Genomic DNA, 16,100 nt, shown 5'->3' with positions numbered 1-16,100 from the left:
CTGGGGTGGGGATCCATGCATCAGGGGAGGGGCCACAGGGCTACCTGCTCCTCCACTCAGCCTTCGGTCCTTCAAGTATGCAACTAAGAGAGAAGACAGAGCCAGAGGGGTGGGGCAGGGTGGGGGGAGACACAGAACACGGGTGAAGAGCGTGATCCGGCAAGGCCAGGGTGTTGCGAGGGTCAGGAGAGAAGACAACAGGACAGGAACAGAGCGGGCTGGGGCAGGGCCAGAGCTTTAGGAAGCCCCCTCCTGCTCACCCACTGAAGCAGCAGCCCTGGAGGGAGCCCTGATCCCACGGTGGAGGCACTCATCCTGCGTCTCCAGCCTGGGCTGTGACCCTGAGGGGCTCTTGGTGACAGGGCTAGTGCCAGCACCCTCACCCTTCTTCCGGGCCCCAGTTCCCCCATGTACAGAATGGGGAGGCCTGCACAACCTCCTAAATCCTGCCCAGCTCTCAGGCTGCCTGGTGGCATTTTGCCTGGGGTCCTGAGAACATGTCCCAGCCCAATAAGCTTTGCTGGTCTACCCATCCCACAGATGCTCACGGGGCAGGCCCTGGGCTCAGGCCCAGCCACAGAGCTCCTGCTGTGGTTCGCTGTTGGCTTTGGCCTCTCTTTGCCCTACATCCCCACAAGAGGCTGGCAGGCTCCTGGGGGGCCAGAGGGATTTCCACGCCTGGCTGGGCCCCCAGTTTTCCCCCACGGGCCTGTCCTTCTAAGGAGGCACAAGCTCCAGAGGGTAAAGTCCAGGGGGGAAACAAATTCAGGGAGAAGAGTTTTGCTTCCAGCAGGAGAGCCAGGTATATGGGGGAAAGGGGAGGAATCAAGGAGATAAAAAGGGTGTGTGCATGTGCACGTGTGTATGTGATTTAGAGGTGCCCATGAGCAGTCTGGGGATACCATCCCTGCACAAGGGGCAGTCTGGAGAGGGGAGGAGAGTGGGCATAGCCACCCCTTGGCCCCTACTTCCTTGGGGTCTTCATATATGCAACCCCCAGCTTTGGCTGCCTTGTCTCTCTCCTAAAACCCAGGTGGCCTCACTTGCCTTCCTCACGCCCTAGATTCCAAGACCACTCTAATGTCCCTTGCACCATCCCACCACGTGTGACAAAAGCCCTTCTCAGGTGCCATAGGCCTGGCGGGGAGCTGGTGGTATATATGACTCACCTGTAGGCAGGCTTTCTGGGCAGGACTCAGCCCTGGGCTCTCGTCCCCCAGGGCTGGAGGAAGAGCCTTACCGCTCCAATGCTGCCAGGAGAGCACTGTCCCAAAGCCCCTCCAAGAGCAGAGGAGAGCCAGACACAGCCTAGGATCATCTACTTACAATGCAGGTGGAGATGCCCTAGAGGGTCCCCCGTCATGTGGGGAGCATGTGGGGAGTGGCACAGCATGTGGGCCCTGAGAACACAGAGCTCATATGCCCACAGGCTTAGTGCCACCTGCCACCGGGTGCCAAACCCACTTTGCTGCCTGCCCACCGGTCTCTAGGGCGGGGGCAGGGGGAGGTATACTTACTGTAGCCCATGCCTTGCAGGAAATATTTGAAAGCCTCAGTCAGCTTCCCTGGCTGCAGGACAGAGAGACAGTACATGCTTTGACTGGCTGCCTGGGATTAGGGGGAAAGGAGGCTTCTCCCACTTAGGCCAGGTAAGGGAAGGAGGGCCAAGAGTCTCACCTGTGTGACTTGGGGGAGGCCCCCAGAATCTGCCATCTGCAGGGAAGAGAAGGGGGTGAGCTGAGCGGGGGCCACCCCACACCCTGCCCAAGCCTAAACAGGCTGCGCTGACCCGACACGCTGTCCTGCTCCCGCCCTGGATGGGACCCCAGGCAGGCCCCTCCCTGAGGCTGGGCCCTTGGCTGAGGAGCTGGCCTATGGCTGGGGAAGAAGGCCTCACCTTCAGGAAGGTCGTGGTGGTTGGATCCAGTTTGGAGTTGCACTCCACCTAGGGACAAGGTCAGCAGAGTAAGGCAGCCCCAGCCCCTGGGGTATCAGGGGAACCCCTGCCCCAGTTGCTAAGGCAGGTTCTATTCCCAGAGCTGAGAGGCTCTACTCGTGAGAAGGGTGTGCAGGGGGCAGACACGGGCTGGCACCGGGGCCCTGGCTGAGGCTGCCCCACGCCTGCCAGGCTGCCTTCTGAAAGTCAGGCCCCTGCAGATCAGGAAGCAGCGCCCCAAGGGACCTGAGATCCTTGGACTCCACTCATAACTGCTGGCCACGCGATGTCCTCACGGGGAGCCAGGGCCACCTTGGTGGCAGTGGCGGGCAAAGTGCCAGGGACCGCGGGTTCAGGCGGTGAGGTGAGGGAGGGTCAAGGCTCAGCAGGAGACTGAGGCCCCTACCCGAGTCCCCATGGCCACAGCAGCACACACCGCATTCCTCCAGGCCCTCAAGCACAGGGAGGGTGTGCTAGTTTCTGTCACACGGGGGGCTACCCTGGTACTCCTCACCCCAGGGACAGGGTGGCCATCAGGTGGTCTGGCCCCAGCTCCCTCCCGTCTCCACGCCTCCCTCACTCGAAGGGTGGGATTGTGCCAGGTGGTGATGCATCATGGCAAGATGGTGGGAGGTGGGGTGAGAAATCCAGCATCCAGTGCCTGGCCCTGCCAGCCAGAGGCCAGCGATCTCCGTACTCCCGCCTCCCACCCCCAGTCAGGACGCTGTCCCTCACTCACCACACCGTCCTCAGCAGGCGCGTTATCCCCAACCACCAGCATCACGGGGCAGCTGCAGACACAGAGGACAAGGGCTGTCTGGCCTGGGCGTGGTAGGCAGGGACAGGCTGGGGGGTGAGGGGCACTCACCGGAGTGTCTTGGCATTGGGTACTGTTCCAGGCCGGTTAATGTCCAGGTCTCTGCGGCTGCAGGGAGAGGCAGAGGTGGGCATCTCAGAACTGGATCTGAGGGGGTTGTGTGCCCCAGGCCTGCCCCTGTTGTATTCCAGCCTTACCTCATCCTCCCACAATGGCAATTATGGCCCAGCATCCCGGGCTGGTCCCAGAGTTGGGGTTTACGGTTATTGAGTTGTCTCAACTATGGAAAAGGCTCTAAGAGATCCCAGTTAGGGGTAAACAGGGAGGCAGGGACCTGCTCTGCACAAACAGGGGTCTTCAGGCCATGCCTCATACGTAACTTCTTCTCAGACCCTGCAATTCATGCCAGGTGGGCCCTGAAATTTGGCTCTCCCTCCCCCTTGAAGCACTCTGACATGCACCACCACCTGTGCGTGGGATTCCTGGGTCGTAGAGGAAGGCAGGGCCTAGCTTCTCATTCTCCACTGTTCCTCCAGCACCATGCACACGGCAGGTGCTTAATAAATATTTGTACGAGAAAAAGAAAGGAGGGAAGGCCAGTGGGCTCTAAGGAGCACAGCTTGAAAACCATGGAGTTCATCCAACCCCCCGTCCCCCTCCTACAGATGTCAGCCCTGAGGTTCAGGCTGGGGGCATTAGGGATGCTGCCCAGCTTCCCCCACTGCTCCTGGCCAGCCAGCAATGCCCTGGGGGAAAAGGCGTGGAAGAGCCCAGAAACCAGAGCTGGAAGCCCTACCCTACCCTCTGTCCTTCGAGGGGTGTGACCTTGGGCAAGAAGTAACTCTTTTCTTCTTGGTACAAGTTGTTCATCTACAAGCTTGGGAGAGCATGTCTCCTGCCTGCCTCCTTCCGTGACTGGTTGTACCGAGGGGACAGAGGGGGCACTCTTTGGCCTGGTGCTGCGGAGCTGGGCCCCAGGCTGCCCGCACCTGTTGTACATGTTCCAGAAGAGCTGCAGGTTGGCCTGGTTCACCACGTTCCCGATCTGCTGCCGGTAGCTCTGCACCAGCTCTGTGTTGCTCACCAGCTCCTCCTGGGCCCACGGGATAGATGGGGGAGGTGCACGGAGGGGAGCGACAGACAGGGGTGTGGTCTCAGACGGGCACAGGTGTCCCAGACAGAACCACCCTCACCCCATTCCCAGCAAGTGAGGGAGGAGGCCTCCCACGTCTGTCTCAGGTGAGTAGAGTGAGACAGGTCAGATGCCTCATGACCCCAACCCAGATCCCCTCCTGGTAGAAGCCCCAGGCGCCCCTGGGAGTAGGCAGAACCAGGCCCTCCAGAGGCTCCCAGGGACCCCCAGTTCAGCCACCACTGCTGCTCCTGTGGGGGCCCCACCCCCTTACCTGGCTGAAGAGGTGGGATAGCACCGTGTCAGGTAAAGTGCTGGTCAGGCCGGAGAGCTGTGGGCCGGGGTGGAGGCCAGTGTGAGTGCCGCCCCTCACCACCACCACCCCCGTCTGCTAGGTGGACCATGCTCACCTTGGTGGCCGCCCAGTCGATCCAGCCTTTGCCGTTGGGGTCAATGTTCATCAGCACCAGCCCCTCCACCAGGTCGGGGAAGATAAGCTGCCATGAGAGGAAGACAGAGCTTGGGAGGCTGGCTAGTATGTAGGGAGCCCCAGCCTTCCCACCCGGCAAACGGGCTGTAAGATGCTGACTCTGCCTATCTCACAGGTGGTTGGGAGGGGCCGAGGAGGAGGAGGATGTGCTCTGGAAGGGCTTTGAGGAGCCACAGATGCCTCCACTGGCTACAGATGGAAACCTGCCTGCCCCCACCCCACCCCTTCTGGCTGCCTCTGCTCACCCTCTACTCCATTCGGCACCTTTCAGTATTCTTTGATTGGTTTTGAATCTATGCCTATGTCACTGTTTTCCACCCCTTTTAACAGGTCTTTGAATCTGTTTGATCTGTTGTAAAACTGAGGATTAAACATCCGCAATAAAACCTTTTGTTTAGGGGCACCTGGCTGGCTCAGTTGGTTAAGCCTCTGACTGTGGCTCGGGTCATGATCTCATGGTTCCTGGGTTTGAGCCTCACATCAGGCTCTGTGCAGACAGCTGTCTCCCTCTCTCTCTGCCCCTCCCCCACTCACGCTGTCTCTCAAAAATAAAAAAATAAGACATTAAAAAAATTAAAAATTAAAAAATAAAACACTTTGTTTCTTTGCTTTCATAGAAAAAGAAGCTCTAGTGAAGTAATAAACTGACCTTTCCAAAGCCTGTTTTGTGTTTGATGGTAAAAGAAATTCAAATGATCTGTTCAGGTGTTTGCCCACATTTAGGGGAAAATGGTCATATACATACGACTTTACTATCCTGTCAAGTTTATCTGGGGTGACAGGGAATATATATACATATATACTATAAGTATAGTTATATATACTATATATGGTAATATCTATAACTATATATATAGTTTTATATATACTACTATATTACTATATATATAGTTTTATATATAGTTATAACGATATAGTTATATATATATAATATATATATATATTATATATGTATAATATATATATATATATCTACTTGTTAGTAGTTAAGTGCTGAAATCCATACTGGAGTTGAAAATTCCTGGTCTTTTCTTTTGAAAAAAGAAACACTTTGAATCCTGAAAATTAAGTTTTTGTTTTTAGAGATGAAAAGCTTGTGGGCTCCTACCCAACACAATGTTTCTGAAATGCAACTTCCTTTAAACCTTCCAAACTTAATGTAAGTGTAATTTTTGGTTAAGAAAGGACTTGTGTTTCAGGCAGCAACCTCTTTGACCTTGGCCATAGCAACTTTTTACTAGACACGTTTCCAGAGGTGAGGGAAACAAAAGCAAAAATGAACTACTGGGACTTCATCATGATAAAAAGCTTCTGCACGGAGAAGGAAACAACTAACAAAACTAAAAGGCAGCCTATGGAATGGGAGAAGATATTTGCAAATGACATCTCTGATAAAGGGTTAGTATCCAAAATCTATAAAGAACTTGTCAAACTCAACACCCAAAAAATAAATAATCCAGTTAAGAAATGGGCAGAAGACATGAACAGACATTTTTCCAAAGAAGACATCCAGATGCTAACAGACACATGAAAAGATGCTCAACATCACTCATAATCATGGAAATAAAAATCAAAACCACGATGAGATACCACCTCACACCTGTTAGAATGGCTAAAATTAACAACACAGGAAACAACAAATGTTGGCAAGGATGTGGAGAAAGGGGAACCCTCTTACACTGCTGGTGGGAATGCAAACTGGTACAGCCACTCTGGAAAACAGTATGGAGGTTCCTCAGAGAGTTAAAAATAGAACTACCCTAGGATCCAGCAATTGCACTACTAGGTATTTACCCAAAGGATGCAAAAACACAGATTCAAAGGGGCACATGCACACCAATATTTATAGTAGCACTATCCACAGTAGTCAAGCTATGGAAAAAGCCCAAATGTCCATTGACTGGACATGGATAAAGAAGATGTGGTATACGTACACAATGGAATATACTCAGCCATCAAAAAGAAAGAAATCTTGCCATGCAATGACATGGATGGAACTAGAAGGTATTATGCTAAGTGAAATAAGCCAGTCAGAGAAAGACAAATAGCATATGATTTCACTCGTATGTGGAATTTAAGACACAAAACAGATGATCATAGAGGAAGGAAAAAAAGAGGGAAGGAAACCATAAGAGGCTTAACGATAGAGAACAAATAGGTTGATGGAGGGAGGTGGGCGGGGGATGGGCTAGATGGCGGATGGGTATTAAGGAGGGCATTTGTGATGAGCACTGGGTGTTGTATGTAAGTGATGAATCACTAAATTCTACACTTGGAACCAATTTTATCATCTATGTTAACTAACTAGAATTTAAATAAAAACTTGAAAAGAGGGGAAAAAAAGCCTTATGTTTAAATATCACCCTAATTACTGAATGAGTGATTAGGATAATCCTTACTTAGTGGCTAGAGCAGTTAGTTGTATGGTTTGCCGCTAAAAGAAACTTTGGCTGTGGATAATGGTAAGCAAGTAATAGTCTAGTCTTTTGAGGAAATGTATGGAAAAAGTAATCTCCCTCTTTTTTTATTTCCTTGCGTGAATAAAAGAAAACAAAGGGCTTTTCTGAGTGAAGAGGAAGTGGGGGGAGGGGAAGGAGAAGGAAGAAAGAGCAAATGTTCCTATGGTTGAAGGGTGGCCCCCTCCAGGAGACATCAGCCCTGGGGTGGGGGTGGAAGTAAGGAGACTCACTGCAAACTTGGCCAGCACATAAGCTCCGGCTCCTACTCCGATGCCAATCACGTACTTGAACCTGGTGGAAAGTGTGGCTGGTCACTCCAGGGCTCGGGGAGCTACTTCCCATGATTGCCATCAGGTGACTCTGATGGCCCCCCCAGCACAGGGACAGGGTAAGGGCAGAGACTCACCCAAAGTGCTGTACCACGCTGGGGAGCATGGCGGCCAGCTGCTCCATTGAGGGGAACTGGTACCTGCAGGCAGAGCAGGAGGTCAGGGCCAGGTGCTGCCTGGGGCACAGAGCTGGGAAACCTGGAGGGGGGCTCCCCGGTACCTACCCCTGGGGAAACTGTGACGCCCCCACCTGCTGACCAGGGGCATCCACGTGGCACACCACAAAGTGCTTGGTGATCTCCTGCATGTCCTCAAAGTTGAAGAAGGTGTTGAAGCACAGCTTGTCTGCAAAGACACACCTCTCAGCTGTGGCTCAGCAAAGGGGTAGGGAGGCCTGTGGCCCTGAGAGGGAGGGCAAGGCAGAGGTGGTCAGCCTCGTGGCCCAGCAGTGACACCAAGGCCCAAATGGCTAAGGGCACCAAGCTGAGGGTGAGTGGGGATCTCCGGGGCCCTGTGGGGAAGGAGGGGAGGCAGAGGAAGGCAGGATGAGGCTGGGGTGCACTCACGATTGAGGCCCACATCATGGTAGGTGAGGATGGCCGGGCGGTTCCCTTTGGGGGAGCCCCGGATCACCACGTGCAGAAGGCCGTAAGGCGTCTCGATGTCATGTTCCTGGAGGGGAAACGGTACCAGACACTCTGGGCAGCCCTCACTGCGGCTCATGGGCAGCCTGGGGGCTGTTGGGCCTGTGGTGGGGCCTCCACCTCCCAACAGGGGGGCATCTCATTCTCATCACCCCAAGCAGCCCCCAGGGAGAACAGAGCAGACGGAGCACTCCTTCCCAGAGGCGTCTGGCACAGGGACAGCATGAGCCAGTCTGCACGGGGAAGTTCTGCAGACTGGTGGGGTGGGCAGCCAGTGCCCAGGCCCTGCTGCCCTTAGCCCTGCAGAGTCCAGTGAAGCTCGTTTTCTCTGTCTCTCTACAGCCCCTCCAGGACAGTTCTGCCACCCTGACCTGAGTCGCGACCTCACCATGTTCCTCTTCCATTCAGAAGGTGAATGGCCTCAACAGCCCTGCTTAGAATCTGCAGTAACCTTCCCCTTTCAGCCAAGCCCAGCCTCCAACCCCTGCACCTGACCCTGGCTCCCACCTCCACACTCTTACTCATGCTGTTCCTTCCACCTCGAATGCCCCTCCCCCAGATCCCCAAGGCCTCCCTTCCAACAGGGCATGGTTAGATGTGCACTCCCACCCCAAAGGCCTTCTTCCAGTGACCACTGTAGGATCCTCCTGTGTTCATGCCCTTGGTTTTGTGGCTTGGGGTTATTAGTCCTTCAGGAAACAGGTGCTGGATGATGTAGGTTCAAGACCTCCTCTGTCCCTTACTGTGTGACTCTGAACAGGGTATATACCACTTCTCTGTGCCTCAGCCACCTCTTCCCACGCATCTCACGGGGACCCAATGAGAACGGAAGAAGCTGATGTCTGTGGAGCATGTAGCACTTGCAGAAAAGGAGGCTGAAGTGCTCAGGCGTCCCTGAGCCTTAGGGAGGTGCCCTGCTGGCTGGTCCCACTGCCAACTAGTCACTTTGGGCCACTCGAAGGACAGACTCTAAGAGGATCTGTCAGAGCTGAATTAACAGCCTTGCCCCGCACCAAGGGGATCCCTGTGAGTTGTCCCTTTGAGTTGGAGGCGAAGCTAAGGTCAAGGGCAGGAAAGGGACAACATGTGTGCCAGGTGCCATGCATGTTATGCATGCCTTTGCCCCTTTTATAGATGGAGGATGCTTAGGTTCAGAGAGATACCATGTTCCTGCCCCTGAGAGAAAAGGGGAGACTCAGGAGGCAGGAGACAGCTTCCTGGGGCCTGGTGTTCTTGGGTCAGGCCTCAGAGGACCACTGTTCAGGCCTGTGTCTCCAGTGGGGAATGACAAGGTGATGTAAACCCTATGGCCAAAGGCCACACCCTGGGAGCCACAATTCTGCTGTGAGGCCTTGTTAAAGAAACCTGATGTCCTCTAAGTGGTCCCAGGTCCACCACAGCCTCCCCACATCCTAGGCCTGTCCTCCCTCAGGGCCATGAAAACAAGGAACACTTCCTGCTCACTGACTCTGACCAGCCACTTCTCATGTGTCTTCTCATTTACTCCTCACAGGGACCCAAGCCCCAGAGGAGCAAACTGAAGTTTGGAAAGGAGAAATAACTTTCCCAAGGTCAAGTCCAGAGAAGGTACAGCAGGCCTTGCCAGGTGCCAGCCTCAGAGATCAGGGGTATGCAGTCAAGGCTCCACCCAATAGATTTGCAAGCAGGCAGTTTTCCAGAGCTGCCTGGCCCTGCTTGGTGGCCGTGGGGGGTGGGGTGGGGGGCAGGGAGGTATGCAGCATCCTCCACAGTCTCTTAGCTCTGAAGAGTAGGGGTTGGGGCAGGAGGGATGCACAGTGCTATGGAGGGAGGGTGGGGAAAGACTGGGAGGGTTGTGGGCAGGAGGGGCAAGAGCTGCAATGCGCTTCCTGCGGGTGTGAAGGGTAGGTCCATGTGGGGTCGGCTCTAGCCCTGCCGGGTTCAAGTCTGGGCCCAGGGTGGCAATCTTCCACCCTCAGACCACCACCACCTCAGACTTCCACCCTCTGACTGCGCGTGAGGGGTGTCTACCCGCCCCCCAGCCCTGGTGTGACCGCAGCAACACCATCACCGGTGCCTGGGCAATGCTCTCCCCGCTAAGGCTTAACTGCCCGGGTGGGATGGGCTGTGGAGGGCAATGGCCCGGTTGCTGGGCCTCTGCGGCCCAATGACTTGGCTGAACCCTCCCCCGCCAATCCAGGAGCTCAGACCCAGCTCAGCCAGATGGAAGCCCAGTGTCCCCGCTCCTCCGGGTCCTGCACAAGAGGGGTGATCCAAGGGCCGCGGCCGGACCCACTAGGAGCCCCCAGCCCTCAGGGCCGAGCGCTCCCATTGGCTCCTGGTGACGTCAGAGCCCCCGCCTCCAGGTGGGCGCCCGCGAGGCACAGCTGCCGCAGCAGCAAGGGAGGGGGCTCTGACGTCCTCTCTCTGCCGTCCGACTCCTCTCTCCTGTGACCTTGAGGACTGGAGGGGGGTGCTCCCAGCCGGGTTTCAGCACACGGAGGGGGTGAAGGGCTGGGGGAGGGGCTAGTACAATTCATTCCATCAAACCGCATCAGGGATTCGGCCCCCCGGGTGCAGACCCGGGGTAGGCGCTGACGTTGCTGCCTGGGTGCAGGGCACCCGGTGGTCTGTGGCACCTTCAGGGCAGGCCAGGCGTGGGGGGTGTAGTAGGTGTGCTCCTGCTTCTCCCTCCTGGAGGAAGGACAGCACCCCTGGGCACTGCTGCCCTGACCCCCGCCCCGCAGGCTCATGGCTCCAGCGTTGGCTTCCCCCACCCACCAAGTAAGACCCGCGACCCCCTCCTCGAGCTCTCCCCCGCAGGGACCTGGGCCTGAAGGCTCGGGTAGCACCTCCCCCAGACCTCCCCGCCTCAGCCCGACTGGCGCGGCAGTTCCCTGGGGACCACGGAGGCGCTGCAAGCAACTCCTAAGGAAGGAAGAGGCTGTCCTTCGATTGTCACTTCAGTGAGGCGATCCGAACAACCAAGACAACCCTCGCAGGATCAGAAAGGTGGAGACCCCGACACGTGCAGTGAACACAGCCTGCCCCAGGGCTGAGATGGTCACAGGCGCGAGGCAGACGCCCACCGGGCACCTGCCAGACGGAGGACACACCGCCAGGGGGATGTGCACGCGCTGGCACACCGGTCCACCCAGGCTTGCGGACAGGTCACAGCCCTTCCCCACAGACGCTGACTAGCAGCTAAACCCTAACTAACCCCTGATGCAGGCCAGGGTCACCAGGGAGACTAGAAACTGCTGGCCTTGCCTCAGTGACTCCCAAGGTGAGGCGACTGAAGGCAGATCCGCCGCCAGGGGCAGAGGGATGTCCCGTCCTCCCTGCCCACCTGGCCGCCCCCAGAGCCCTCACTCACCCCATCCCAGCACTCCGGCATCTTGCCGAGCGAGAAGGCGATCCGCCTCTACCAGGAAGGGCAAACAAAGGCCTGAGTCACCACGGTCCAAAGGGAGGGGGCAGTGAGAAGGGGAGACGGCGACGCTGTGATGGGGCGCCGCTCCCGGGCCATTTATAAGCAGAGGCTCGTGGCCTAGGCCGGCCCCGCCTCCCTGCGGGGTTTCTGCGCAGCCACACGCTCCCCCCGCCCCCAGCCCCCGCTTCCAGATTGGCTGTCGGGAGACAAACCTGACTCTGATTGGCTTCCGAAGTCCTCTCTCACCGGCTCCTGCTCCTCCCCCTGCTCCTCCCGCCCCCAGCAACACATCATCCTCGATGGTCCCTAGCCCCTACCTCCCGCCCCCCCACCTCCCGCGCGGGCACACACCAACAGCTGCAGCTGCACGAGGAGTCCTGGGAAGATGAGAGAAGAGACCACACATACAGGTGTGCCCTGTGTCAGGTACACAGGAGCTCTCATGAACACGGACACTAACGCGGGGCAGGGGAGGCCACACAGGCATGCCCAAGGCGGCCCCGCCCTTGTCCCATTCCCAGGGGGGCGGGGAGGGCCTGAGATGGCCCCGAGCCCAATCTCCGCGTCAGAAAGGTCTGGATGACTTAACCTTGAAGGGACGGGGAAGTGACTGGCTGTCTGGGGCAACCTTCCTTCGTGACCCTGTTCCAGGGAATGCTCCTTCTCCACTCCCCAGGTTCTCCCCTCAGGTAGCCCTCATTCTGCCCACATGCACGCCTAGCACCTGCCCACAGTGCTGAAATGGGGGTTCTGGGCGCAGGGGGCCTGGGCAGATTGCAGAACCAGCAGGTATGGTGGGGACGCACCAGTCTTGCCCTCCCCACCCCCACCCTGCAGCAAGGGGCTGCCACCCCCACCCTGCAGCAAGGGGCTGGAGGCTACCAGGGAGAGGAGGGACTGGGGTCAGCCTGTCAAAGTGGACACGCCCACCTCCTGCAGACCCACCCACAACCAGTGTGGGGCTTGGCTCCCAGGTGGGGGGGGGGGGGGGGTGCGCCAGGATGCAGAGGCCATCTCAGGCTCTCTGCCCGGTCCTGAACAGCAAGGACTTGGGTGGAGAGCTGGTTAGAGTCCTGCAAGTAGAGGAAACTGGGAAGGAGGAGGCAGAAGAGAGGAAATAGGTCAGGGAGGTGAGCAGAGGAGAGAGCCCAAGGACTGAGGCGGCAGGAACCACACAGAGAAGGAGGGTGCTAGGCGCCTGTGCCCCCATTTTGTCTCTTTGATGAAGGAGCATGGACAGCCCTGCGTGCTGTCTGGCAGCACTGAGGGAAGGGGGTCACCTCCCCATCTCTGGTGCCCAGTGACCTGGTCAACACCTGCCATATGTGCTATTCCTGGCCACATCCTCTGTCTGGAGCGCACCAACGACTTTCCCTGCCCCATCTCTGACCTCTTGCCAGGATATGGAGCACGGTGTCCCACGGCCCCGCACCTACTAGCCATGTTCCCTGTTCCCTGCGGCCACTTTGGCACAGCCACGCCCCCTGCCCTGTCCACAAAATGCTCCTACCTGCTCCTCAAAGGGGGTATCCTCCCACCCTTTCTGCCACTAAACCCCTGCTCTTCCATGGTTGCCTTCTAACTTTATGCCCAGTCCAGCCTCTGACCTCTGAGTGGCCACCCTTGGACCCAGCTGAGAAGCTGATCCTGGATACTGCCCACTCCAATCCATGGCCCGATTTCTGCTCGGCTCACTGCCTTCAAATCCATAGACTTGAGTTCAAGTCCCGGCTCCCCCACCCACTAGCTGGGTAACCTTGGGTAAGGATTTTTAATTTCTCAGCCTCCTCAACTGTAGAACAGGAACCATGCTTTCCTGAAGAGTTGCTACCAAGACAAGAAAGAGCTGCATGAGGGGCTCTAGACCTGAGCCCATGCCTGCCCAGGCCCTGACAGGGGAGACATCGGGCAATCCGTGTGCCTCTCCAAACTGGGAATTGGCCCCTTCCCTGGAGGTTGTGCAGTTGTGCTGGACGAGGCAGGCTCAGGTCCTACCAGCCAAATCTAGGCTCCGGTCATATCTCTGCCACTTCTCTGCTGTGTGACCCTGGGGAAGTCAGTCAACCTCTCTGAGCCTCCACATCTGTAAATGGGAGAATAGCTGTGCTGTCTGCATGAGTAGCTGCAAGAATAACACACAGTCCTCACACACCTGTGGAAAATGATGAGAAAACTAAAGCACAGAGAAGTCAAGTGTCCCAAACAGCTAGTAAACATGGAGCTTACCAGCACCTTAGCACTCCGGGCCTGAGGTCACATTTTTGAGTAGCAAATGCTTACTAGCCTATCTCCCACTTGTCAGTCTCTGTCAAATGCCTTACAGGTGCTACCTTATTTTATCCTCTTAACAGCCACTTTATAGATGAGGAAAATGAAGCACAGAGAATTTCTGTAACCTGCCCAACGTCACACAGAACCAGGAACCACACTCGGGTAGTCTGCCTCTGACTCCATGCTGTGGTGGCCATAGCCACAGTTCTCTCAGCATCTGAGTGCTGGGCCTTGGGCATCATTCCCTACAAACACGTGGGGAGGTCCGAGCTCTGTCCTCACTGTACAAATGAGGCAGTGACGTGTGTTGGAGGTCACATGGCTCATAAGTGGCAGGGCCAGGCCCTGGACCCAGGTCTGTCTGGCTCTTGTTTGTCTTGCCTCCCCCACTGGCTGGGTCCATTGAGGCAAGGAATCAAAGGGGATAAAATCCCTGCCAGGCCTTGGCCCAGATAACGGTCATCCGTCCTCTCAGCTGCTCGTCTAAAAAAAAAAAAAAAAAAAAGGCAGCCTCTGTGCAGCCTCCATGTGGTGCAACTGGAGACAGCAAGGTGCCTTTTAGCACATGCTGCCCTTTACCAGGCAGAGGGTCCCAGGCACTGCCAGCAGTAGCCCTGGGCTGGGCCTGGTACACAAGGACTGAGCTGCAAAGGACCCCAGGACTCCCTTCTCTCCTTTCAAAACCTCCAGGGTGTGTTTTGGGGGCTGGTAGTCAGCACCTGGTCTGGCAGGTCCCACTTGGTGTCAGGCAGGGGCTGAGGGCTGTCCATCCACACATTCTTGCCTTCATTTGAGCAGGGAGGACGAGAAGTCCCCCTTGAGGTGCCTGTACTGATCTCCAGCTGGGCCTGGGCCATCTCCTGGCCACGTCCCTCCTTTCTCTCCTCACGGGCTCCTGTTTGTTCCCCAGACCCCATCCTGCCCTCAGCTCCAGAGCCCTTTGTGTTTGAACTGATGCTCCCCAGGGATCAGAGCACATGCATTGTTCTGAAGCCTCCTCTGGTGTCCTTGAAGGGACACAGGGCCTGATGCACAGGCCTGGGATCTGGATCCTTGCTGCAGCACTGTGCATGAGGGGGCGCAGCTTGCAGGCCACCCTACTTCTTCTGTCACCCTGCATCCAGACCAGGAGGCTGGGGCTATCCTGGGGCTCTGAGACCAAACCAAATTGAAGTCAGGCGGGGCCAGGGCGGTGGCCTGGGGGCTAGTTCCATCTAGCCAGGAGGAAGGGCCTAGAAGGATCTGATTTTGTTCAGCAGGTTTTGATGGCCAGCAGGGCCCTGGAACCCACTGAGGTTCCCCATTGTGTCTTCCATCGGATGTTTTCCAAGACCCGGAAATAAATGGCCATGATGGGACTCAGAGAGAAACGGCTGGCTAAGTGAGCGAACTCATCGCGCAGAGGAATAAAAACAAAGAACAATTTCAATTTTCACGGGGAATCTGGCATCAAACTAAAGAGGACACGGTTGTCCCGGCAACAGCTTCCATGGAAACAGGAGCTATTTCAGAGCACCAACCTCACTGGAGAGTTTCCTCACTGGAGGAAAGTGCTGATTCAGATGACAGCATCCCATCTCTATCCTCACTCTCCCCAGGCCTCACCCCTGCTTCAGTCCCATTCAGGGAAAGAGCGGCACGTCTCCACTGGGCAGAGGGCAGATAAACCTGCTGTGAGCAGGCGGGTGGTCCTGGAGGCTGCAAGGTGCCCGCACAGAAGGGCTGTGACCCTCCTCTGGGGCCGGGCTGGGCAAGGCAAGGTGCCAACCAGCTGTCAGGCCCCTACCTTGGCAGTTTGAGCTGAGACCTACCTTCCAGTCTGTGTCCACCGCCAAGAGGAAGGTGTCGGAGTTCTCCTAAGGGGAGGCAAACAGAGAGGTGGCATGTTAGGTCCTGGCTGGCCCAGGGGGACCACAGGGGCTCAGCCTTGAGCAGACTCACTAGCTGTTCCCCAGTCCATCTTACTGTTAACAAAAGTGATGCAGGGCCTCCCAGGCATCAGGCCAGTAAGTGCCTGATGGACGAGCCTACAAGCAGCGACTCATCCTATGAATTCTACCTATTCATTTAAAATGTGAAGATTCCCTTGGGGCGCCTGGGTGTCTCAGTCGGTTGGGCGTCCGACTTCGGCTCAGGTCATGATCTCACGGTCCGTGAGTTTGAGCCTCGCATTGGGCTCTGTGCTGACAGCTCAGAGCCTGGAGCCTGTTTCAGATTCTGTGTCTCCCTCTCTCTCTGACCCTCCCCCGTTCATGCTCTGTCTCTGTCTCAAAAATAAATAAACGTAAAAAAAAAATAATAAAATGTGAAGATTCCCATCTTACAGGTAGGAAGAGTGAGGCTTAGAGAGGCTGAATCACACAGCTATTAAATGGTGGGATCTCTGATGAAGCCAAATCTTTACCGTTTGTCACTTTGTCCTGCTTCCCCCCACAGATGGTTTTCAAGGTCATTGGGACATGGCAGCACACCCATTTTAGGGATGGGGAAGTTGGGGCCCATGCAGTGAGGGAGGAACTCATGGGCTTTACTAAGCTGCACAGAGGCTCTGTCTGGGCCTGTGCTTGCTCCCACCTTTCCAGACGTGCCTGCTCTGTGCTCTCAAAGCAC

At 56.3% G+C, this 16,100-nt stretch overlaps 1 protein-coding gene across 7 annotated transcripts in view; it reads right to left on the bottom strand.

The window, feature by feature from the left end:
- NDRG4 (NDRG family member 4) overlaps positions 1-16,100 on the bottom strand; it is an 80,077-nt gene that overhangs the window by 2,944 nt on the left and 61,033 nt on the right. For 4 of the 7 annotated variants that reach the window (XM_019455761.2, XM_019455764.2, XM_019455758.2 and 1 more), the window contains exons 3-16: positions 15,302-15,346; positions 7,730-7,835; positions 7,388-7,508; positions 7,241-7,303; positions 7,065-7,125; positions 4,296-4,382; positions 4,160-4,216; positions 3,743-3,846; positions 2,805-2,861; positions 2,676-2,727; positions 1,898-1,945; positions 1,678-1,713; positions 1,518-1,569; positions 45-83 (exon numbers count right to left, since the gene is read on the bottom strand). In XM_019455761.2, coding sequence (XP_019311306.1) covers positions 45-83; positions 1,518-1,569; positions 1,678-1,713; positions 1,898-1,945; positions 2,676-2,727; positions 2,805-2,861; positions 3,743-3,846; positions 4,160-4,216; positions 4,296-4,382; positions 7,065-7,125; positions 7,241-7,303; positions 7,388-7,508; positions 7,730-7,835; positions 15,302-15,346 — 928 coding nt within the window. Of the gene's footprint in view, positions 1-44; positions 84-1,517; positions 1,570-1,677; positions 1,714-1,897; positions 1,946-2,675; positions 2,728-2,804; positions 2,862-3,742; positions 3,847-4,159; positions 4,217-4,295; positions 4,383-7,064; positions 7,126-7,240; positions 7,304-7,387; positions 7,509-7,729; positions 7,836-11,162; positions 11,332-15,301; positions 15,347-16,100 lie in introns of those variants that run through there. The other 3 variants (XM_019455762.2, XM_019455759.2, XM_019455763.2) reach the window with 3 other exon arrangements.

This window comes from Panthera pardus, unplaced genomic scaffold (assembly GCF_024362965.1).
Source record: "Panthera pardus isolate Hobbes unplaced genomic scaffold, ASM2436296v1 HiC_scaffold_18, whole genome shotgun sequence".
NCBI classification, from domain to species: Eukaryota; Metazoa; Chordata; class Mammalia; order Carnivora; family Felidae; genus Panthera; species Panthera pardus.
Note: the sequence above shows the minus strand (reverse complement) of the source record. Positions and strands in the feature narration are given on the sequence as shown.